Genomic DNA, 25,815 nt, shown 5'->3' with positions numbered 1-25,815 from the left:
TTGTTTAGTCCTTTTCTATGTTTCTGGTGCCAAGGAGAGTGAGCCTGGCACACTGAATTTTTTAATTGAACAGTTCAATTTTTTTCACATTTTTTCTTATATTATAAACATAGTAAACTGAGTAGCCACAAAAAAGAATTTTCTGAGTTCACCATTCAGTTCTAAGTGAATAAAGAAAAGCTGCCTTTAAGATATATGTATATATGCATACATACACACACATATACACACATATATACATACACACACACACACACACACACACACATATATATATAATTTTAGAGACAGCCTCTGTCACCTAGCCTGGAGTGCTGTGGTGTGATCTCAGCTCACTGCAACCTCTGCCTCCCAGGCTCAAGCGATCCTCCCACCTCAGCCTCCCGAGTAGCTGGTGGTGCATGACACCACACCAGCTAATTTTTTGTATTTTTAGTAGAGATGGGGTTTTGCCACATTGCTCAGGTTGGTCTTCAACTCCTGGACTCAAGCAATCCACCCACTTTGGCCTTCCAAAGTGCTGGGATTACACAGGTGTGAGCCACCGCACCTGGCTGCTCTCCTTTCTTTCATTCCTTATCCCTTCATTTTCCCACTCCTGTGGGCATTTGGGAAATGCCATCAAATCTAACACTAGTTTAAATGAAACATATTTAAGACTATTCTGAAGTCAGTATCTATATCCACTTCCAGGAAGATAAAAGTTTTTCAGTTGTCTGCGTATTGAAACTAAAAATATTCCATTGTATCTTAGAAGTTCAACACATTAGATAGCTTAAGCAGCAGCTGATAATCTGGTGTGCTATGCTAGCAAGGGAATATACCTACATATCACAGCATAGAATTAGTACATAATCACTGAAATGGGCCTTAAGATTTTTCTTTTTTTTTTAGTGGGGAGGTTGGCTTTTACAACATGAAGATAAGGCCTTAAGATTATATACAGTTAGATTCTTTCACTAAACACACAAAGAATTATTGACTTGTTCAAGCTCATACTGCAAGTTAATGGACAAGCCGGAAGTAGCATTGAGATTTCTTTGTCCTCATTGTTTGGTCTACTATATTACTACTGATATTTTTATTAAGATTTTTTTCTTAATTGTGGTAAAACACACCTAATAAAATTTACCATCTTAACAATACTAAAATTTAAGTTTGTATTTAAGAAGAAGGAAAGGCAACATAACAAACATCAGCGCAGCAAAGGTGAACACACTGCTGCAGCACAGATATGAAATCCTAACATTCCATTTTAACAGGAGAGATGTGGTATTTGCCAGAGAAATTTTGCTTTTTCTTCCCACATACAGCATGTGCCATCCACTGTGTAAAGGCCCATTCAGGAGAAAGGCCAGTAGTACTATTCTATGTTTCACTAGTTCAGTAGGAAAATTCCATAAAATCTCTCCCAAAGAAGTGTAAGGTTCATCTATGAAAATGCATCCATAATAATATGTGAAGGGAAGAAAAAGTACCATCCAACAACCGTAGGCATCATCACCATTTAAAATATTTTTCTTTATAAGAACAGCTCTTACTATTTTATATATACTTGCTGGTGGCATCATCCCAACAGTGGTAAAAGATTTTCTTGGTTCTAACCTTCTCTTCCTTCCATCATGGTTTACGAACAAATACACTAAAATCTATCATTGTATTGAGGTATAGGGATTCACTTTGCAATGTCCTGTTTCTTTACTGTTTCAGATGTTACTGAGTATGACTCACTTTCTCCCACCCACTTCCTCCTTTAAACTTTCTCTGCTTCAGAGTCAGTATATATTTCACCAGCAAATCAGCATTTTCTAAGCTGATATTGTGCATATGGGCAGAGAAACCCCATCCAGGCAGTTCATCAAATCACTTCGTTCTTTAGAAAGGACAGAAATGTCCAGTTCTCAACAATCCCACCAGCTTATTACCCATGGCTGCTTCATTTAGTGACATTTCTTGCATTTAGCCATTTAAGTTTGTGATGTGTTGCTTCAGGGACACAACACTGGCCTGGGAGTCACAGCATTGAGGTTGTGAGCTGTTATTCAAAAAACAGTGTGACCTCGAAAAAAAATCATAAGCTTTCTGGGGCTATTTCTTCTTCTATAAATTAACTGCTAAACTAAGATTTCTTTTTTTTTCTTGTTGTTTTTGAGACAAGGTCTCGCTCTGTCACCCTGGCTGGAGTGCAGTGGCACAATCATGGTTCATTACAGCCTTGACCTCCTGGGCTCAAGCAATTATCCCACCTCAGCCTCCCGAGTAGCTGAGATCACAGGTGCGAACTACTATGCTCTGCTAAGTTTTAAAATTTTTGTAGATACGGGCTTTCGCCATGTTGCCCAGACTGGTCTTGAATTACTGGGCTGAGGAACTCTTCCTGCCTTGGCCCCACAAAGTACTGGGATTACAGCAATCAGCCACCATGCCTGGCTCTAAAATGATTTTTAAATGGCCTTCTAACTCAAAGACTATACCATTTATTACAAAATTGGGTATTAATTAGAAAACTTAAAAAAATTAAAAGCCTAGAGTTATAATCTGTTGAATAATTTAATACTTCCATATTCATGTCCTTAAAAGTAACATTTACTAGTGGCAAGTTCATCTTACAGGTCTACTATTTATTCTATTAGAAACTTCTGAACAACAAAGATTATACAATTTCTTCTTGCTTGGTCCATAAGTATTAGGGATACAGCACCAACATCTAGAACAACAAGGAACATTTTCTTTCTATGTAAAAACAATACGTTTGTGGATTTCCTATATTAAAGTTTCCACACTGTTCTGACTCCTGAAATTACAACAGAGATATTAACAGAAATTACACGAAAAGTAAAAGTGAAATATCTGCTTAGAGCATAGGGGAAATACTCATCAGCAACCAGAGCTTGAAAATCATTTAACTGCCAGTGTGGGTGGCCTGATTCATACATTTCAGGGGTGCAATAAATAAAGAGTTTTAAGCCTGTAATCCTAGCACTTTGGGAGGCCGAGGCGGGCGGATCACAAGGTCAGGAGATCCAGACCATCCTGGCTAACACAGTGAAACACCATCTCTACTAAAAATACAATAAATTAGCAGGGTGTGGTGGCGGGCGCCTGTAGTCCCAGCTACCCTGGAGGCTGAGGCAGGAGAATGGCGTGAACCCAGGAGGCGGAGCTTGCAGTGAGCCGAGATCACGCCACTGCACTGCAGCCTGGGCGACAGAGCGAGACTCCATCTCAATAAAAAAAAAAAAAAAAAACAAGTAGAGTTTTAAGACAACAATCAAACAGGCAGAGTTTTCCCTGCTTATGAGCTAGTCTCATGCTCTACCTTCATCTCATGGTGCTGGTCCAGCTGCTCCAATTCCAGAGGGCTTTCCCCATTTTGCCTCTCTTGTACCTTGGCTTCTGTTTCTGCCCCTCTTTCTTCTAGGGGGAGCACTGGGCCTATGCCTGGAGTCCTGTAGCTACTGTCAGAAGCATTTCCATCACAGTCATCTGCTGTGGGTGATGCAGGAGCTGTGGCAGTTTCATCTCTTTCTCCATTCACTATGTGCGTATCAAGCAAGGGTTCAGAAGCTTGAATAGAAGTATCTGGGCTAAGAGTGGCAGCTTTCTCCTCCTCACATTCCATCTGGTTTTGTGCTGCCATTACACCATTGGCCACACAAGTCTGTGCACCCTGAGTCTTATCTGTCTCATTTCCCTGCCTCTGTGGCAACTGCTGGGAGAGGAGTTTTTGTTGAGGTGTGGTTGCCAATCCATGCCTTCCTGGGGTTCTAGGAGCATTGAGGTTCACAGCAGAATCTTTCTTCAAATCACTATAATTTGATAATGAGCTAAAAGATAAAACATAAAGGAAGCATGAAAACATTGGCATGGAAAAAAGTTCTAGAATTAAGACAAGTTTATTCCAGTTGAAAAGGAATATTTGCTAATTTTTTTTTTCTATCTCTGATGGTCTCAGAAACATGGATTTGAATATTCTCAGTGTAGCCCCAAGTCTCTGGGGATGCTATCCACATTTAAATAAAGATTTAAATAAAGAAGATGACCCTGAGTCTACCTGTGGGGACTGGAACACTTCCTTGGGCTGTTTATTTTATTTATAACTTAACTTTTCTTGATCCTTGCAGTGTTTAATAATGTGACTAGTTAGTAAAGACTTAGATATAATACTTACGTATATATCATCTCTTCCTAACATTTTTACTTAGTGATGTTTCTTAACATTTTTAAATAGGTGTAGCCAGTCCTTAATTCATGAACAAATTATGAACCAAAAAGTTACTTTTATTTGGAAGGCATAATGAATACTCTGAAAGCTTTTTTATTCACACTGTCATAGCTTTTTACCTGGTCTCTTTGTTTCCACTCTGATCCCCTCCACTAGAACCTCTACAAGTCAGTCACAAAACTCTGACAGCTTCCTCACACACTCAAGGGAAAATCCAAGTCCCAGTGACAGTCTATGAGATTCTACATATTCTAGTTCCCAAAGTGCCTGGCCTCATTAGATTCCATTCTTCCCCAACTCACTGTGTTCTTGCCATACTCCTTGCTGCTCCCCATTCTTAATAACCAAGTGTATGTGTCTTTGGGTCTTTGCAGTTGCTGTTCTCTGCTTAGGACAATCTCCCCCAAAACGCTGGTATTTCTTCTCGTCATTCGGGTTTCTGCTCAGGTATCACCTCTCCAAAGAGGTTTTCCTAGATTCATCTATCATAACAGCACTCTCCATCACTAACTCCACATCTTATTTTATTTTTTTTAAAGTCCTTATTACTGCTTGACATAATACTAGTCCTAATAGGAGAATGAAACTTACTCCCAATATATAACAATATTCCTGTGGAAATATTTGTACAGATTTTAATCTAGGATTCTGGGAGTAGAGTGGGGAATGGAACAAAAAACTTTGGGCTATACTCTTTGAAAGATTCCTGTGACCTAAACAAGAAGAAATAAAGGAACTAAAACTCGGTGAGGGTGTAGATTTCCTCTCTGCTTTATTCCTACCTCTTAGCATGGTGCTTGACATGGGAAGTACTCAATAAATATTTGATGAGCTTTGAATAACCATGATAATGATGATAATTGTGACAATAGTAACAGCCAGAAACATTTATTAAGTGCTTACTAAGAACCACAAACTACAAGAAGCCCCTTACAATAATTACCTTGTTTCCTCCTCACAATAATTCCAAAGACAGGGATCCCATAGAGAAATCTAGGCTTAGAAAATTAAGGTGGCCAATGTCACAATGTAACGAGCAGAAAAGCCAGAAGTCAAACCATGAATCCAACTCTATATCTCATGGTCTTCACCCCAAGTTATGATGTACTGCAGCAGAAGGACAGAATGAGCATCAGGTGAATAGGCTGCAGGCAGAACGTGGGAAGAAAGTCTAGGGTTGATTATCTTCCCCAGTACAGGTAACAGGATAAAGGGAGGTGGGGGAGGAAAGAGCAAGCAGCCCAGTTCCAAGGACAATGCTGAGATGTGTCACCTTCGCTCTCACTTCACCCTTCCCGGTCACTGCTGACCTGGACTAGAGAATGAAACAGGGAATAAAAGTAGACAGCAAGAAAGTGACGAAGGAGGAAAAAAGATACGGGTAAAGTCCAACACCAGAGGAAAGAAAGGATAAATTGAGTGGGAGAAAATGTCATATATATACAAGTTGGAGGTGGGCAATATAAATAAATGCTATACACTCTTCAATTGAGATTTGCCCCTTCGAAGAGGACACCTTTGGCCTGTATGATTTCCCAAGTAGTCTTTAGAGATTTGAATCAAACTGTCCTCCTTCTCCTGCCCGCATCAGTCTCTGGATTCCCTGGTGAAAAGATCCTCAACAGATCCTCTGAAACAAATTTAAGCATGTTCAGGTCTTGTCTAAAGGATGGCTTTGAATGAGAGCTGCAAATGTTCCATAGTAAGTGACATCAAGGGTATGAGTGGGGAGGGAGAGAAGGAGACTGGGAAGGATTAGGTGGGTAAGGAGTTAGTAAAAACAGTAGTTGAACCAGTACTTGGAAGATTCCTGCTGCTTTGTGGATGCCAAACCATAAGGGGAAAACAGTTGACCCTGGAGTGTCCATGGGAAAAACCAACGTTCCAGCCAGGTGCAGTGGCTCATGCCTATAATCCCAGGACTTTGGGAGGATGAGGCGGGCGGATCACCTGAGGTCAGGAGTTCGAGACCAGCCTCAACATGGAGAAACCCCGTCTCTACTAAAAATACAAAATTAGCCAGGTGTGGTGGTGCATGGCTGTCATCCCAGCTACTTGGGAGGGTGAGGCAGGAGAATTGCTTGAACCTGGAAGGTGGAGCTGAGATTGTGCGATTGCTCTCCAGCCTGGGCAACAAGAGCGAAACTCCATCTCAAAACAAAAACAAAAACAAAAACAAAAAACACCAGTGTTCAGGTCTGTAGAAACATAATCTTATTTCTAAAATCTTAAAGTCTTTCCTAGGTTAAAAAGAGTATTCTCTCTTACTCTGAAAGAGAGAAAGAAGGAGGAATAGGAGAAAGAAAGAAGGAAACCAGAGTAAAAATTAAAGAAAATCTACTTGCTCCAAATCTCTCATCTTAACAAAGTAGTGTTACTGGGATTTTTTTTTTTTTTTTTTAAGGCAGGGTCCCACTCCATCGCCCAGGCTGGAGTGCAGTGGCACAATCTCGGCTCACTGCAGCCTTGACTCAAGCAATCCTTTCACATCAGCCTCCCAAGTAGCTGGGACCACAGGCATGCACCACCATGCCTGGCTAATTTTTGTATTTTTTGTAGAGATAGGGTTTTGCCACGTTACCCAGGCTGATCTCGAACTCCTGAGCACAGACAATCCAACTACTGCGGCCTCCCAAAGTGCTGGGAATATAGGCATGAACCACCGCACCCAGCCGGGTAAGGTCTTAACAACAGTATGCTATGACCATTCTGACCAGACTCCACTCTAACAGTTGTTGGTTCTTCCTATCAATTTCCTGTAACAACTCAGTGCCTCCCTCTATTTCACAAAGCTAGTCTAAGCTCTCATAAGAAAGGTTAAAACTGAAAACAACCCTTGCAAGGGCAAGGACATCACTCAACAGTAAATACAAATCTCCTACTGAAGTCCTATAGATCCAATGCAGTATTAACCCACTCAAACACTTCTGAGGCCAGTCTGTAGTGGTAATACCTCACTGAGAACATATCATTGTTTTTTGTATTGGCAGTGGACTCTACCACAAATAATATTTCTTCACCAGACCTGCCAAAATACACTATACCCAATTTGCACTCAGAATAAATTTGCTTCAAAAATCATAAATTATAGCACATTTTTCCTTAGATGAATTAAACCTTCAACCTCTGCATCAAAACAGGATTGAATTTGTGAAGCTTGAATAATTAAAAGTACAAACATTTCACACGTAGAGGAATCTAAAACAATGCAGAGTGGGTTAACCAAAATGGAGGACGCAGCCTTTGGAATACTGACCCTTTCCAGGTTTCAGAGAGTTATCCCTGAAACCTAGGGATGCAGGCTCTGACATGCCTTATGACAGGGATCAGGGCTCCAGGCCTTCCTATTACGCAGTCACTGGGCATGGCCCCTGGAATCTGCAAACACGAGGGGTCACTCTGTTGTTATTAAGTCAACTTACCCTGAGCAGCAAAAAAATGTTTTAAATGGAATTAAACCATTCTAGTAAAGATCACTGTAATTCAAGATAGCAAAGGTCCTATAAATCCTACTTCAGAGGAAGAGATGCTAAAGTTGAAATATTTATGACCAAAGTTCCTAAAATTTATCAGGAATGAAAATTGAAGACAGGCTTCTAAGTTAATTTTCTCCAGAACTTGTAACTTTGTAAAATAGAAGGGGGTTCTGAGTTGTCACAGGAAATTGATAGGAAGAACACATCTGTTAGACCCATTTAAAAAATGAGGGACACTGCAGGTTTTGTGCTTGGTCACAATTCCCAGAAGATACTCAAACTATTTCCAAGCTATGATTTCATTACATAAATAACAGTAAATCCCACAAATAAATAATAAAATCACCCTAATGGGAAATAAGTCCCAAATATTACACTGGAATGAATGAAAATATTTAGTTTCAAGGATGAAAGTGAAGTTGTACACATTCTGTTTAGTTATACATAGATTTTGGTGACAGATAACAAAATCCTACTCATAAAATTGTTTAAAATTATATTTAAGTCAGTGACAAAATTCCTTTCTATCAAAAGACTAAGAAAAAATAAACAGCTGAGATTTTTATAAGGAGAAAAGCAACTGATGTGGGTTCCATTTATCTTTAAATGAGAAATATAATATTTCACCTACTTTTTCAAACATTGGGATTAAGAATATAAATTATATTTAATAAATACAAAACTGAAATTTAGCATACATTTTGCCATTGGTAATATTATCTCTTTGCAAAACCTAGCATATGATGGAGTATATGGAGAGGGGAAACGGGGACTGAACGGGTATAGAATACCCACATTAAATAAAATGGGATGGAAAATGGGATGGAAAGAAGAGATGGCCCCAGGGAGGAGACAAGCCCGCAGGGGTCACATTCAAAAACACACAAAGTGAGAAACAAAGAGACAGAGGCATCCGCTCAGCCTTTCCAACCCAGATATCCAGCGCCCCACAGAATGAGCCACAAGGAGTAATACGTAGAGAATGACACACAGAGATACAGAGGAAACAAGAGAAACCACACAGATACCAAGCACACAATTTCATGAAAAAGCTGGTGGTCTACAGTGCTGCATCTAGCTAATACATAGCACATGACAGTTCACATTTGGGTAAGACTAAGTTATTTGTTTTAAAAATTCACCCTTTCTAAAGGCCTATCAAACCTAATGGAATAAGATACTATGCTTTTTATTTAGAAAATCTATGACTATGACTATCATTTTTTCGAAAATCAGCTTTCTTCTTCCCCTGCCTTCTCCCATTGTAAATTAGCTCTTACCTGCCTCCTTCAAAGCGACTGATGAGATCTGATACCTTACTGGGTTTTTCTTTTGAGACACAAGAAGCAGGGGCAGGTTTAATTTCCTCCATCCTTGGTTTTGCACTAGGTAAAGCTTTATGCCTGGGGGTTTGGTGTATATTGGACGAAGGTGAATTCTGCAGGTGTAATGGCTTTGGAGGCACTGTAGAAAAAGAATAGAATTCAGTATTTCACTGATATTTCGTTCAATAACAATAAAAATTCTGGTGTCTTGGGTGCAAAATATTCAGCATTATAAAACTATTGTAAAGGGGGTGGGTGTCAAATTTTGAACTAAACCATAACCAAAAGACTTTTGTTCATTTTGGACATTTGCTTTGTGCCTTGTGGAAATCCCATCTCCAAACTTAAGTGGCTCTTTTAATTTTATTGTATCTTAAATATGGCAATATTAAACACCTCGGAATCTACATAAGGCTAAAGCATTCTAAGATCTACAGATAACACAGCAGTTATTCATCTCAACAGGGAAAAGGTGGTGCTAAATTTAAAACTAAATCCTAGAGATACATTGTCTGCTACAAAACAGGTTTTCTAATAGAGTGTTAGTTGATATACCCAAATCCACAGCTAATAAGTTAAATAACCTAAAAGCCAACAAAACAACAAAACAACAGTAATACAATGTTGCATTAATATAGCATCTTCTTCCCATTTAACAAAAGCACTTTATCTCTTTGATCTTTGATGAAATGTTATACTTTATAGTTCTCTCAGGTAGGTACCACTATTCTCCTCTTATGTCTATGAAGGCTTAGAGAGGTTAAGTGGCCTGGGGTAACAGAGTTGGTGCTACAGGTTTGTATATTTGTCCCCTCCAAACATCATGTTGAAATCTGGTCCCCAGTGTTGGAAGTGGGAACTATGGGAGGGGTTTGAGTCGTGGGTGCAGATCCCTCACGTATGGCTTGGTACCATTCTTGCTATAGTGAATAGGTTCTTGCTCCATTAGTTCCTCCAAGACTGGTTATTAAAAAAAGCCTGAAACCTCCCCCATCTCTCTCTTGCTTCCTCTCTCTCCATGTGATCTTTATACACATGCCAGCTACCCTATATCTTCTGCCATGAGTGGAAGCAGCCTGAGGCCCTCACCAAAGGTGAAGCAGATGCTGGCACTGTGCTTCCTGTACAGCCTGCAGAACTGTGAGCCAAATAAGCCTCTTTATAAATTACCCAGCCTCAGGTATTCCCATATAACAACACTAAACAGCTTAAGACGGTTGGCCTGCATCAATATACCACAAATCATCTACTTTCTTCACAAGTCCTTTAATCAATTAATAGGATAAATACAGATCATTTCATGAAATACTAAAATCTACAGAAGTTTCCCTAACACACTGTAGATGATAAGTACCCAATCGGTAGAGAAATTACGTCACTTTGGAAAACCAGTATTACTTTTCTCTAAGATTAACATGCAGGGTAAAATACTATAACATGTAGTATTTTTTAATAAGCAGTGTTGACAGATCAAATAGAATCATCTTTTCTCTTCCTTAAATCCTTTTCTTACCTTCTGGAAGAAGGGTGAGGAATCATGTCACCTCCTAATTACATGCCCCATTTTCCCCCAGCTGGTTCCCCTGGTTTTTAGTGATCTCATCTCTTTTATAAACTCAGTTAGCTGACAGCTGGCTCATGCTCACTGGCCTAGATTTCATCATTTCAGTGCCAGTTATCAATTTATTATAGGGAAGGAAAAAAATGTCACAATGAACTACAAGTGGAGCAATTAATTCACTTAATTCTCTTTCAATACAAACAAGAAGAAAATCTCAATTTAAAAATGGCATGCTTCTTTTGTGAAAATGATATTTTCCAACATATGTGTGGGGGAGTGATTAACGTAGTATTATTTGAGAACAAACGGGCTTATATAAGTGTAATATTTGTTAATTTTACAGAAAAACTTCTGTGTAGAATAAATATGTACTAATGTAGCAAAACAGGAAAATCTCCCACCAAAAAACCCTTTTAACATTATGAGTAGTAAATATGAACTAATGCAGTAAAACAGGAAAATCTCCCACGCCCCCAACAAAAAAAACAAACCTCTTAAGGTTATGAATAATCCAACATTCTTAACTAGAATACTAAAAGAAGGAAGTGAATATAATTTTATGTGCTAAAATTGTTACGAAATAACTCATTCATCTACCTAGAGTTAACTCACTAAACCGTGCCTTATTTATTATGTGGCAGATGAGTGAAAAACTAAAATACAATGATACCCATCACTTTCTCAGGGATGATTCCACCCACTTTCCCAGTCTAAATTGTGTCCATCTCTTAAATTGTTTCATAAGCACTGTGTGCTTTCTCCAAACTGCTTATCACAATTTGTGGTATAGTTATTAAATGATTAGTATTGAGTAGGATTAAATAATAAAGCTGCAGTGAAATAGTAAATATATTACAGGTTTGAAGTTTTTTTCTTTCTTCCACAAGGCAGTTGATGAAGGTAAGGAATATATTACTTTTGATCACAGCTATATTTATAGTGACTATTTGCATTATGTTTGGCAAATGGAGATCATATACTAGTGGAGAGGTACTTTAACAATGTTGATACAAGTGAACACTGGGTATTTTAGAAGCACAGAGGAGGTATCAAATTCAGCAAGGGAGAAAATGCAAATGTATAGTAAATCAGTAAATATACACATTTTAAATAAAAAAGAACAAATGGTACATGGATATGACAAATCTGAAGATGATACATGAATGGCTAAAGTTAGACACACTGTCTCAGAAAAAATTCTATCACTTGTTCATCATTTATAATGTAATAACAGTAACAGATACTTTGGCTCAGAATACCTAACTGATGAATGAAAATGATTCTTTCAACTCCCAAAGTTATGGAGTTAACCGAGGAATATCTAACGCAGGACTAAAAGAAAAAGAAATCTTGTATGCTATGTATTTACGAAGCAAAAAAAATCCAATTCCAGTTAAAAACCAAGATCTCAGAGAGTTTCAATCTAATAGTCCGTACCCAGAGGAAATGACAACAGATGGCGGGAGCAACCCAGGAATTGATACTTCAAATTATTGAGACTAAATTTCTCTTCATGGCCACCTTTCTTAGCTTCTGGGCAACCAAACAAATTGCAGCCAACGGCCTTTATATCTCTTGTATGTTTTTGTTCTGCTAATCTGTTGTTATGTCAGTTTAATTCGTAGGCCCAGCTGGAGACCTAAAAGGTAAGTAAACTGACATAAAACCATATACAAGATCACGAATTAGAAAGGACCAGTAAATCCTTTGTATAGCAACATAATCCAGATTATGAACACTATATTATAAAACAAAAAAAGAAAATAAAAATCAAGGGCTAAAGAAATTACGATTTTATCAAATAGACAATTATTCACTTTTAAAAAGATTTCCCAAATTAGTTATATAAGAAGGGAAAAGATTACAAATTGTAGGCAATATTCTAAGGATGCAGTTTATTATTAGTCTCTATTGGCATTACAGACGATGAGAATGGAAAACCCTAAAGTTCCGATTCCTTCTCTTCTTGATATTTCAATTATTTATTTATTTAGATTTTTTCCTTTCTTCAGACACAATATTAATTCTAGAGATCAATAGTGTGACATTTAGGCCGGGCGTGGTGGCTCAAGCCTGTAATCCCAGCACTTTGGGAGGCCGAGACGGGCGGATCACGAGGTCAGGAGACCGAGACCATCCTGGCTAACACGGTGAAACCCCGTCTCTACTAAAAAATACAAAAAAAAACTAGCCAGGCGAGGTGGTAGGCGCCTGTAGTCCCAGCTACTCAGGAGGCTGAGGCAGGAGAATGCCATGAATCTGGGAGGCGGAGCTTGCAGTGAGCTGAGGTCCGGCCACTGCACTCCAGCCCGGGCGACAGAGCGAGACTCCGTCTCAAAAAAAAAAAAAGTGTGACATTTAAAACAAGCAAAATCATTTCCAGATTTGTGTTTCACACTCTGAGAACAGTGTAGTATGCAAACACAGTCTTTCCCTACTTGATTGTTAAGTTCTCTAGAGCAAGTAAGCTTTTCAGGTAAAAGGTGCCCTGAATCCAACATACCTACTATAACATTTACTTAGCTGAATAAGATCCGCTAAGTACAATTCTGCTAGGATATGAACAACTGCAGAATCATGTTGTAAGAACCTTATTATATATCTAGACCTAAATGAAAACAACATGTCTATTGGAAAGCCACCATAGTAGGTTCATTTTCTTTTCTATTTTATCTTATATGTGTGTGTGTATATGTGGGTATAAATATACACACACATGCACACACACACACTGTCACCCAGGCTGGAGTGCACTGGTGCAATCATATCTCACTGTAACCTCAAACTTCTGGGCATAAGTGATCCTACATCTCAGTCTCCAGAGTAGCTGGGATTACAGGTGAGAGCCACCTCTCCTGGCTTCATTTTCTTTTGAAATAGATTTCTTGGGAACTTTCTTACTGCTTGCCTCATCTCTACTCTCCCACCCCCTATGTGGCCTAGATTCCAGCCACACTGAATTGCATCTTCCATTGTGAGCTCAGGAAGGTTCTCTCAGGCCTTCAGGCTTTAGCACATACGTAGAACGGTCCACTTGGCAAAATCCCGTAATTCCCACAAGGCTCACCTCAGTCATCAATTCTTTTTCAGAAGGCTTACCTGACTCTTCCACCTCTTGCCCTCCCATCCTGCCTCAAAAATCTTCAAATATCTTCTCATTTGTCATTTTGTTTTATAATATTTTACAACCAGGGTTGCCTCCCTAGACTTTTGAGTTCCTTGATGAACAGGAAATGAGTCTCATCTTTGTTTCGGCTCAATACTTCTTATAACCCATGATTATAGGTTAACATTCAACTGGTTTTTTTTTTTTTTGGAGACCAAATCTCACTCTGTCACCCAGGCTGTAGTGCAGTGGTGCAATCTCAGCTCACTGCAACCTCTGCCTTCTGGGTTCAAGTGATTCTTGTGCCTCAGCCTCCAGAGCAGCTGGGATTACAGGCACCTGCCACCACACCGTTAAGTTTTGTACTTTTAGTAGAGACGGGGTTTTGCCATGTTGGCCAGGTTGGCCTCAAACTCCTGACCTCAGGTGATCTGCCTGCCTCAGACTCCCAAAGTGCTGGGATTACAGGCGTGAGCCACCATGCCCAGCAACATTCAGCTCTTAAGGAAAATCACTATTTCAAATAAAATGAATTCATATTTAATCTTACTGCTCCTATCAAAGACTGAAAAAGTAACACACAGCTACTTTGAGAAGTAAATGACTAGAAAAGGATTCAAAAACACATGAAAGAACCCTACCTATGAAAGCACTTTGTACTTGCACAAGATTAACATATATGAGACATCTATTTTTAAGATAACCATATAATATCTATGTGAAATTTTGTGGCAGGATACAAAGTTTCAAAATGCAAGAATGCCCTTCATCTGCCCCTTTCTTTGTTCAGGAGTCCTTGGTTCTTCTACAAGGCCCTGTGAAGAACTGGATCTTACCGACCCAGATAAGACTTTTGTATTATATATAACGAAGAAAGGAATAACAATCAGGATAAAAAAACTCGGGCACGGTGTCGCATACCTGTAAGCCTAGTACTTTGGGAGGTTGAGACAGGTGGCTCACCTGAGGTCACGAGTTCAAGACCAGCCTGGACAACATGGCAAAACCCTGACTCTACAAAAATTAGCTGGGTGTGGTGGCACATGCCTGTAGTCCCAGTTACTTGGGAGGCTGAGGCAGGAGAATCGCTTGAACCCGGGAGGTAGAGGTTGCTGTGAGTTGAGATTGTGCCACTACACTCCAGCCTGGGCAATGAGAGCAAAACTCCATCTCAAAATAAATAAATAAATAAATAAATAAATAAATAAATAAATAAATAAAATAAAATAAAAAAACTACTATGCACTATTAACTAAAAGACCTAACAATTCAAAGGATATAGACAGGAAAAACAGTGTTCACACTCACTTATTAGTATTTCAGGGAAATATAAATTAAATCCATAAGCTGATACTATTTCAGACAAATCAGATTGGCTACAATTTTAGCATTTCTTTTTACTTTTTTTCTTTTTTTTTGAGACAGCGTCTCACCCTCTCGCCCAGGCTGGAGGACAATGGCGCGATCTCAGCTCACTGCAACCTCCGCCTCTTGGGTTCAAGCAATTCTGCTGCCTCAAACTCCCGAATAGTTGGGATTACAGGTGCGCACTCCCATGACTGGCTCATTTTTTCTATCTTTAGTAGAGATGGGGTTTCACCATGTTGGCCAGGCTGGTCTCGAACTCCTGACCTCATGATCCACCCACCTTGGCCTCCCAAAGTGCTAGGATTACAAGTGTGAGCCACCATGCCTGGCTTAACTAGAATTTTAAATCTGACAATACCAAGTATCAGTGAAGATATGAAGTAATGTGAACACAACAATTCTGATAAGAGTATAAATTTATAAAACCACTAAGAATTCAGCATTTAAAAAATATATATCCTAGAACAATTCTCATACCTCTATATAGGCTGTTTCACTTTTTCATTAATTAAATGAATATTTATTGCATATCCACTAGGTTCTAGGCACTTGAGCAAAGGAAAAATAAACAAAAAAATAGCAAGTAAATCATTTATTGGTAGGAGGTAAGTGCTAGAAGAAAATGTGGTGAGGGCTAAAAGAACAAGATCAATACGATCCAGGGTGTGGGAAGTCAAAGGGAGGGCAGATTTCAGTCTTAAACAGGGTGTTCAAAGTTAGGCCTCTGTGAAAAGTCAGGATTTGAGTAAGCCTTGAAGTGGAAGGAATTGTTTGGGGAAGGGCTTTCCAGCAGGTGGAATGAGAGCCAGGGACACCTGGGGTCTGGAGGCCAGCAGGACTGGAGCAGAATGAGCATGTGGACAAAAGTAGTGCATAGGGAGGCCTGAGAAAGTAGGCTCTGGACCACTTATTTTGACTTTGCATGAAATGAGAAGTCCCTGCAGGGTTCTGAGCTGAAATGTAACATGATATAACTTAACTTTCAGCAGGATCACTCTGGGAGCTGTGTTGAGAATGTAGAGGAGGAACAGGGGAGAAGCAGGGTGGACAATTAAGCGGATATTGTAGAAATTCAGGCAAGAGATCACAGTGCTTAGGAAAAGGCAGTGAGAAATACTTGGATTCTAGGTATATTTTTAAAGTAGATTTCCTGATAAGATTAAGTGAGACATATTAGAGAAAGAGAGGGGAGGCAAGGATGACTCTGAAGCCCTGGGTCTCAACTACCAGAAGGATGGAATGGTGGTCAAGTGACATAGCAGGCAGAGCAATTTTTGGAGAGGAATAGCAGTTCAGTTTATACATGTTAAGTTTGAGATCTCTATTAGACCATAAATAAGATGGGTTTTATTACACCCATATTTACAGATGTAAATAGGAAAAAAAGTTGATTATTCAAAGTGATTATCTAGACTGAAAAGAAACTAATTGCCAGTTTAAGTCAGTAGTCTTCAATTACTCTTCTTTTTAAAAACAGAAACAACAAAAGCTGGCTATGTATAAATGCATTATAACATTACACTTTTAAAAGAATGGATCATTATACATAGACTTTTACTTTAGAAGCTAATGAATAGGTTTAAGTACTCTATATTTATGTGAGTTACTCAAACAACAATGTGGCTCTTTACAGCATTTAATGATTGAGACATTATGTGACAATTTGCACTTTATAAAAATAATCAGGAATTACGGAGAATGTTCTGGATAAAAGCTGTTAAGAGAAAAAGAACTATTAACTTTAATTACTAAAGGAGTTATTTTGAGTCACTGTCTAGCATGTTAGGAAACAGGCCAGTATTAAAAGTGGTGAACAAGAAGAAAGACTTATGCTGGAGGTTGCTTAGTAATTGGTTTGACTATTAGGATTGGTATGAAGTGAATAAGCCATTATTTCCAAGGCCTTAGGGTATTTTCTGAGGCTAAGGCAAAACAAGCTCTAATTATGAAACAAATCCATTTCGAAATCTACGTATTTCAATTTGGATCCAAATGCAAGTTTATCCAATCTCTAATCTAAAATTTATCTTTCTTTCTTTCTGCTGATTTTGAAACACCATGCAAAGGGCTGCCATTCTGGTCATTCCTTTTTCAGGTTTAAAATAAAACTTAGCTCATTCACCTTTTAAAAACCTACAGATAATTCTTCAAAAATATTTACTTACTGGTAATTAATAAACATAAACCATATATTGTTCCAGAGACATTACTACATAATCACCACTAATAAAGATGTGCAATAACTTCCCTTTTAAAATTATCACAATAGGCCGGGCATGGTGGCTCATGCCTGTAATCCCAGCACTTTGGGAGGCCAAGGCAGGCAGATCACCTGAGGTGAGGAGTTCGAGACCAGCCTTGCCAACATGGTAAAACCCGATCTCTACCAAAAAATACAAAAATTAGCTGGGCGTTGTGGTACATGCCTGTAGTCCAGCAACTGGGGAGGCTGAGGCAGGAGAATCACTTAAACCTGGGAGGCGGAGGCTGCAGTGAGCCGAGATTGCACCACTGCAGTCCAGCCTGGGTGACAGAATAAAATCATCTCTCTCAAAAAAAAAAAAATTCCCACAGTAAATTATAACTATAACCTTCTTAGCAATCTACATAAGGAAAAAAAAGATATAATTATGAGCTTATTTTTATCTAGATCAGAGTTTTGCAAATGCAGCAACTGATATTATAGTTTGTATGAATTCTTAGTTGTGGACTGTTCCGTGCATTGCAGGATATAGAGCAACCCTACCCTCTACTCACCGGCTGCAAGTAGCAACTCCCACAAGCAGTGTCAAGCAGAAATGTCCCCAGATACTACCAATGTCCTATTGTCAGGAGAGGATATCCAAGTGTGGGCAAAACTGTCTCTACTTGAGAACTACTCACCTAGAATAAGAGTCCTAAATTAAACTAAAACAACATAGTGTTGTGTAGCAACTATCAGGGGCTGGTGGCATGGGCAGTAAAGGAATTCACCAAGACAGGTAGGTAGAGAAAGGCATATTTATTAGACAAAATACGAAAATACACTGCAAGAAAGCAACAGGCAGATCAGCAAGAGAGGAGCTGACTACAAAGAGACAAAGGTTTCCTAGGGATTTTACAGCATGGTGCTGGAGAGGGCTACATGCAGTACCGATGATGCCAAGGTTGCAGTGAGCTAATTTCCATTTTTCTATCAGCCACGTGTCTGGTGATAAGTCAGTGCAGGAAGATTGTGAGTTATTTGCACAGGAGGGCTGCGCGCCCTGGACCACGAAGAAAGGCAGACTTAACAGTTTATCTGCTTTTTCTTTCTGCTTTCCCCTGCTCCTGCCAGCCTGACTCCCCTTCCCTTGTTAGGACCCCACACAGTGACCTTGAAGCCCCAGCAACCTCACCATTCACGACTTGTAAGGGATTTGCAGTGAGGCAGGAACAAAGGTGTCAGGGTGATAATTCCTTGCTCCACACAGTAGGTCCCTATTAGCACCCCCTTCTCTTCTCTGCCTCAGTCACCCAAATGTTAGGAGAAATTAAAACTAGCTCTCTCCACTAAACAAACACTCATTATTGGGTACTGTTGATTGACTTGCTGACCAATCTATGTGGCAGCTCATCTGACAATACTAAGATGTAGCCTCATTTCAGGGACGTTGGTCGCTACACGGCACATATTCAAAGTGTTAAACAGTAGCAGAAACAAAGGGAAAGAAATGTAGCAATATAGCAGTATTATTGAAGACTGGTTATGTACTATGTGAGCGGACACATAGGCAGAAGAAACTGAGCTGATGAGTAAAATATACAGCAGTTTAGGTTGTAATGAATGAGAAAAAATAAAGTTCGTATGGAGTGCTATGGTCTGAGTGTTTGTTTGTGTCCCAAAATTCATGTTGACATCCTCATTCCCAAGGTGACAATATGAAGAGGTGGGGCCTTTGGGAGGTGATTAGGTCATGAGGACTGAGCTCTCATTAATCAAATTAGTGCCATTGAGAAGAGGCCCCAGAAAGAGCTCTCACCCCTTCCACCCTGTGAGGTTAAAGTGAAAAGATGGCCATCTACAGACCAGAAAGCAGGCCCTCATTACACCCTGAATCTGATCTTGGACCCATCTGTGGACCAGAAAGCAAGCCCTCATCAGACCCTGAATCTGATCTTGGACTTTCATACCACAGAACTGTGAGAACTACATTTCTGTTGTTTATAAGCTACCCAATTTATGGTATTTTGTTACAGCAGCCTGAACAGACTACAACATAGGGAAATATAAAAGGATAGGGTGAAAGGTGGGGTTAAAACTTTAGCCATGGGTATAAGGGAAAGGCCAAACACCACTTGAAAGTATTTTGAAAAAGAAGTATAAAGTACTCTGTGATTTATTTAATATCTGCAAATATTCCCTGTAGTTAGAAAAGTATATATACATAATTAGCCCATATTTAAGATAGGAAGTAAATATGTATTTAAATAACTATATAGTGGTTTTAATATAACTACAAAACAGCAAAAGCAAGGTTAGTGTTGTCTACTTAAAAAGGGGATTATTTTGGCACACGCAGCTCAGGAAGGACACTCTTATTATATCTCTCAATACACTGACTTTGGAAAACAATGAAGTATTGCAGTGCATCTTCCAAAAATAAGCGCTTTTTAAGTAATGAAATTCTTCCTTTGATCAGGAAAATTACATCAACTAGAATTGTATTCATTGTTAATATTCTTACCTCACACTGGATCTTTGTCAACTCGGGTCTAATGGGTGAAATGGAATTTCATATTTTGGAAATAAAAAGGCTCAAATCATGGTCAAAAAAAAGTCACGCTTATATTCACATCAATGCTATAAAGGAGCAGTGTAGTCAAAAGAAATGGTTGTAAGATCATGAATAGGCTACTCATCCAAATCATCAATTATCTGACCTTGCTTGATAGTGATATTCCATATCACCACAAATATAATTGTAGTGAGAACAAGACAAACATCCCATAATCTAGAAGATTCATTTTAAACTTGTTTTAAAATTTTTTTTCAGAAATCCTTAAAACATACAACCTTAAGGAATAACACCACTTATTTTATAATGCATGCTCTAGAATACATTTTTCTTTGCAAGAACAGGAAAGAGACCTAAGTAAACACAAAATAAACAAAAATAGAAATTGATTTTTCCCAACTGTAGTAACTATGACAATGCCCAGTATTGTTTCTCATATCTGTTTAGCATTCATTATAAGTGAAAATCTATAAGGAAGAAACTACACATTAAACCACAGGGTAGCTTAGCTTTTGTGTTCCATTTCAAAAGGCCTTGCTCTCTATCATCAAAACTATAATTTTTTGCTTCTCAAAGTTAATACCAAGTTCAATGGAAATTTATTTGTAAAAGGAAATGGTCACTGAAAAAAATCATTCAAGCTTCCTACCATTATGGCTTTTTCTTTACCCTCACTGGCCACAGAATCCTGAATGAAGGGCTGTTACTGTTCCTTTCTGTGGAAGAAACAATACCTCCACAGAAAGCGGTAGTATAAAAACACTATCAGGTGTTTTCAGGCCCCACCTCCTTAATATTTTCAAGTCATGTTCTTGATAAGTACATGAGGTGCTGTTTTAGAATTATGTTTCGCAAATGCTGACATCTAGCAAATCATTTCTGTCTAACAGTAGCTCCAAACACATTTATTACACAGACAGTAAGTCCCTGTGCTAGGTCAGGCATAATAAAGAGATCACAGTTCCGTTAAGATGACATGCAAACAATTTCAGCGACATGAAAAGATCCATAATAGAGAAATGTATGTTGTTTCAGGAGCAGAGCAAATAGCAACCTCTGCCTGAGAAGATGCACAGATGGACTAGTCTCCAAAAAATAATGTACCCAATTCCTTCCTTCTAGCTTAAAACACTTTCTTTGTGGCCATCATTCTTCTGGTTAGCCTTCTTTGATCAACGAAGTACCCACCCTGATCACAAACCCTCAATGAGCATACCTTGTGGCTTTGGACTTGCAGCTGAGTGTTTCGCTGGCCTGTTCCCATTTATTCCCTGAGCCTCTTCTTCAGATACATTCTCACCAACCAGTGTGGTTGTGCTGCTTATGGAGCAAGGTGGAATTAAAGCGATCTTTGGACAGGTACTGCTGCTACCTGCAAGAGTTCAGAAAGAAAGGGCAGGTAAGTATGGAGGCATAGCACAATGCTTTCTTATAAGTCAAATTTCTCCTGACCCCATAAAACAAAAACAGTCATCGTTATAAGACTAAGCACAGAAATATTTTTCCCACATGGACTGGCTTTGACAAAGAGTTTTCCTGGGAACTATCTCATTCCATGTGCTTTAGGAATCTTATAATGGATTGACAGAAGATGTTGACAGAAGACTGTTATACACAGGCCTCCTCTCCTTGCAGGGCCACAGAAAGGGCAGAACGCAGCTGCTACAATGTAGGCGAAGGAAAGGATGGAATTAATCCGTTAAAAGCCTTCCTTTTTAGTGTTGGGTCTGTGGCTAGTCATAGAGCAACTCAAAAGAACAAAGGAGGAAAGCCCAACGTGACAGCTGACCTAAAGACTCTAGAAGAATGGCTCGATTAGAAACGAACAAATACACACACGCGCCCACGTCCACACACACCCTCGTGCCCACTAGGCTTATTCAGACGCCACATCAGCATCCATGACATACTTTAACAGTGACCCATGTTTTCCAAAGAAGGGATGGCAAGATTATACAGATAACATGGTCACATTTACATAGAACTCAAAAACCCCAAAATGTTCTTTAAAATCACACAAATACATCATGAGACATAGATGAAGAGGAAAAGATTAAATTTTTGTTCACATTCTGGTATAAAAAATTGTATGTTGAATTTCAGAGACTTTTAAAGAAGTCATGTGTCAGTGTTCTCTCTTTATTATGCATATTAGATTTCCTTCTCTTCTGGTTGACATGGTGATATTAAGATGACTGACTCTGCTTCAGAGAAAATAAAATTTCTACCAGGAAATTCACTATAATTGAACCAAATAATGCAATTTAAGGAATTATCATTCGGTGAAGAAACAAAGCGTTTCATTTTTATAGAATCCAAATATCTCAAAGAGAACTCTTAGAGATTTTTTAAGCCTTAATTATTGAAAACAAGAGAAGCTATTTTTTAAAAACCCAATCAACTTTCTGTTGAGTAAAAAAAATCACCTCTCTTAATCCAATTCATTATTAAATAATATTGATTAAAAACCATGCGGTGGCTCATGCCTGTAATCCCAGCACTCTGGGAGGCCAAGGCAGGTGGACCACCTGAGGTCAGGAGTTCAAGACTAGCCTGGCCAACATAGTGAAACCCCGTCTCTACTAAAAATACAAAAATCAGCCAGGTGTGGTGATGGGCGCCTGTAATCCCAGCTACTTGGGAGGCTGAGACAGGAGAATCACCTGAACCTGGGACGAGGGGGAGGTTGCGGCATGCCGAGATCGCACCACTGCACTCCAGCCTGGGCGACAAGAGCGAAACTCCGTCTCAAAAATAAATAAATAAAAAACCAACAAAAAAACCACATTTGTGCTTTATTTTCTGTTGCTCTCCTTAAAATTTATCTTGGTAAAACAGATTTTGGAAAATATCAAGAGTTCCAAGTACCTTCTCAACAGGTCTTTCAGAGCCGATACCAAAACAGAAATTAAATGCCACTAGGAGTTTGAGACCAGCCTGGGCAACATAATGAGACCTTGTCTTTACTTAAAAAAAAAAAAAAAATTAGCTGGGCATGGTGGTGCATGTTTGTGGTCCCAGCTACTGGGGAGGTTGAGGTGAGAGGATCTCTTGAGCCCAGGAAGTTGAGGCTGCAGTGAGCTATAATCACACCACTACACTCCAGCCTGGTCAACACAGGGAGACCTTGTAACTTTGAGAAAAGAAAAAAAAAGCTGGGGTGGGAGGGGTGGTACTCATCAGACACTCTTCTGCTAAAGTGGTTTATCAGCGAGATTAAGCATTGTTTAGTAAAATACAACAAGAATTTAAAAAGCAAAAGTAATGAAGGATTATTTGACAGATTATTATTAAAATTATAAAAAGGCCGGGTACAGTGGCTCACGCCTGTAATCTCAACACTGTGAGGCTGAGGCAGGCAGAACACTCAAGCCCAGGAGTTTGAGACCAGCTAGGCAGCCACGGCGAAATCCTGTCTCTTCAAAAAATCCAAAAAAAAAATTAACTGGGTGTGGTGGCATACATCTGTAGTGTCAGCTACTTAGAAGGCTGAGGTGGGAGGATGGCTTAAACCTGGAAGTTTGAGGCCACAGTGAGCCGTGATCACACCATTGCACTGCACTCCAAACTGAGTGACAAGCGAGACACCATCTCAAATAAAATTATAAATAGAAGAAAAACAGTTCAACCCTTTAAATGTGTAAGCTCACCTATCTCCTTGGAAAAAAGTATGTGGAATAGGCAAAATATATCCCTAAAATCCACAACACATCATGCAACTACTTGGCCTTTTTGGGGGAAAATCTGGATACTTTTTCACAGTGATACTAAGAATGGCTTAGAGGTCACCTTTGAGCCTGCTAAAGGCCACCTGCCGGGGACTTGTGAAGGATGCCTGTACAGGCCCAAACAGTGCAGAGCCACAGCTCAACTACAAACTCAAGGAAGAAACTAATGTAATTGTAAATTGAGAGCCCGAGACATCATCAATTTATAAGAGAAAGCAGCAACAATACTATTCAAAGGGGGCAGCTAATGGCTTAAATGAGAAAACGAATTACATTGAGTCTTTTTAAAAAGGTCATCACTATTATACATTAAAATATGAAAAAAGTTTGACAGTCTATTTAGAAATAAAACAAGTCTTACCTAAATATTAATGTGAATGAAAACTAGGCACTTAATTTCTAGACAGCAAACTTTCAGGGTATGGTAGGTTTTGCAAGCGTCATGTTTATAGATAATATCTCTCATGAATTTGCCAAAATGCGTGCAACAAGAGATCAACTGTGCATCTATTTTTAAAGTAAGTTCAGCAAAAGTCATGATTACACATCTTTTGCCAGAGGCAATTAGATCAACATTTCAGAACATTGTTTATTAAAACAAGTCTCTAAACTTCAGCCACTATCACAAAGCATGAAAACATGGTGAAGGACACAGAGAACATTTATATTTTTAAACATTTGTTTAAAAATACAAAAAGGCAATGACAAATACATAGAGATCATATGTGACTGCAAGGCTAAAAATACTCTTAATAATTATTTGACTCCCACACAATAATAATGGGAGACTTAACACCCCACTGTCAACATTAGACAGATCAATGAGACAGAAAGTTAACAAGGATATCCAGGAATTGAACTCATCTCTGCACCAAGCAGACCTAATAGACATCTACAGAATTCTCCACTCCAAATCAACAGAATATACATTCTTCTCAGCACCACATCACACTTATTCCAAAATTGACCACATAATTGGAAGTAAAGCACTCCTCAGCAAATGTACAAGAACAGAAATTATAACAAACTGTCTCTCAGACCACAGTGCAATCAAACTAGAACTCAGGACTAAGAAACTCAATCAAAACTGCTCAACTACTTGGAAACTGAACAACCTGCTCCTGAATGACTACTGGGTACATAACGAAATGAAGGCAGAAATAAAGATGTTCTTTGAAACCAATGAGAACAAAGATACAACATACCAGAATCTCTGGGACACATTTAAAGCAGTGTGTAGAGGGAAATTTATAGCACTAAATGCCCATAAGAGAAAGCTGGAAAAATCTAAAATTGACACTCTAACATCACAATTAAAAGAACTAGAGAAGCAACAGCAAACACATTCAAAAGCTAGCAGAAGGCAAGAAATAACTAAGATCAGAGCAGAACTGAAGGAGATAGAGACACAAAAAACCCTCCAAAAAATCAATGAATCCACGAGTTGGTTTTTTGAAAAGATCAACAAAATTGATAGACCACTAGCAAGACTAATAAAGAAGAAAAGAGAGAAGAATCAAATAGACACAATAAAAAATGATAAAGGGGATATCACCACCGACCCCACAGAAATACAAACTACCATCACAGAATACTATAAACACCTCTAAGCAAATAAACTAGAAAATCTAGAAGAAATGGATAATTTCCTGGACATTTACACTCTCCCAAGACTAAAGGAAGAAGTTGAATCCCTGAATAGACCAATAGCAGGCTCTGAAATTGAGGCAATAATTAATAGCCTACCAACCAAAAAAAGTCCAGGACCAGATGGATTCACAGCTGAATTCTACCAGAGGTACAAGGAGGAGCTGGTACCATTCCTTCTGAAACTATTCCAATCAATTGAAAAAGAGGGAATCCTCCCTAACTCATTTTATGAGGCCAACATCATCCTGATACCAAAACCTGGCAGAGATACAACAAAAAAAGAGAATTTTAGACCAATATCCCTGATGAACATTGATGCAAAAATCCTCAGTAAAATACTGGCAAACCGAATCCAGCAGCACATCAAAAAGCTTATCCACCATGATCAAGTGGGCTTCATCCCTGGGATGCAAGGCTGGTTCAACATTTGCAAATCAATAAACATAATCCAGCATATAAACAGAACCAAAGACAAAAACCACATGATTATCTCAATAGATGCAGAAAAGGCCTTTGACAAAATTCAACAGCCCTTCATGCTAAAAACTCTCAATAAATTCGGTATTGATGGAATGTATCTCAAAATAATAAGAGCTATTTATGACAAACGCACAGCCAA

General features: G+C 38.9%; 1 protein-coding gene across 4 annotated transcripts in view; it reads right to left on the bottom strand.

Annotated features, from left to right (window-relative positions):
- FGD4 (FYVE, RhoGEF and PH domain containing 4) overlaps positions 1–25,815 on the bottom strand; it is a 169,468-nt gene that overhangs the window by 65,147 nt on the left and 78,506 nt on the right. For 2 of the 4 annotated variants that reach the window (XM_023208952.2, XM_023208951.2), the window contains exons 2-4: positions 21,035–21,190; positions 8,982–9,165; positions 3,320–3,827 (exon numbers count right to left, since the gene is read on the bottom strand). In XM_023208952.2, the coding sequence (XP_023064720.2) occupies positions 3,320–3,827; positions 8,982–9,165; positions 21,035–21,190 (848 nt within the window). Of the gene's footprint in view, positions 1–3,319; positions 3,828–7,481; positions 7,542–8,981; positions 9,166–21,034; positions 21,191–25,815 lie in introns of those variants that run through there. The other 2 variants (XM_023208953.2, XM_023208954.2) reach the window with 2 other exon arrangements.

Source organism: Piliocolobus tephrosceles, chromosome 10 (genome assembly GCF_002776525.5).
Source record: "Piliocolobus tephrosceles isolate RC106 chromosome 10, ASM277652v3, whole genome shotgun sequence".
In the NCBI taxonomy this organism is placed as follows: Eukaryota; Metazoa; Chordata; class Mammalia; order Primates; family Cercopithecidae; genus Piliocolobus; species Piliocolobus tephrosceles.
The sequence above is the reverse complement of the archived record's forward strand: the minus strand, read 5'-3'. Positions and strand labels throughout refer to the sequence as shown.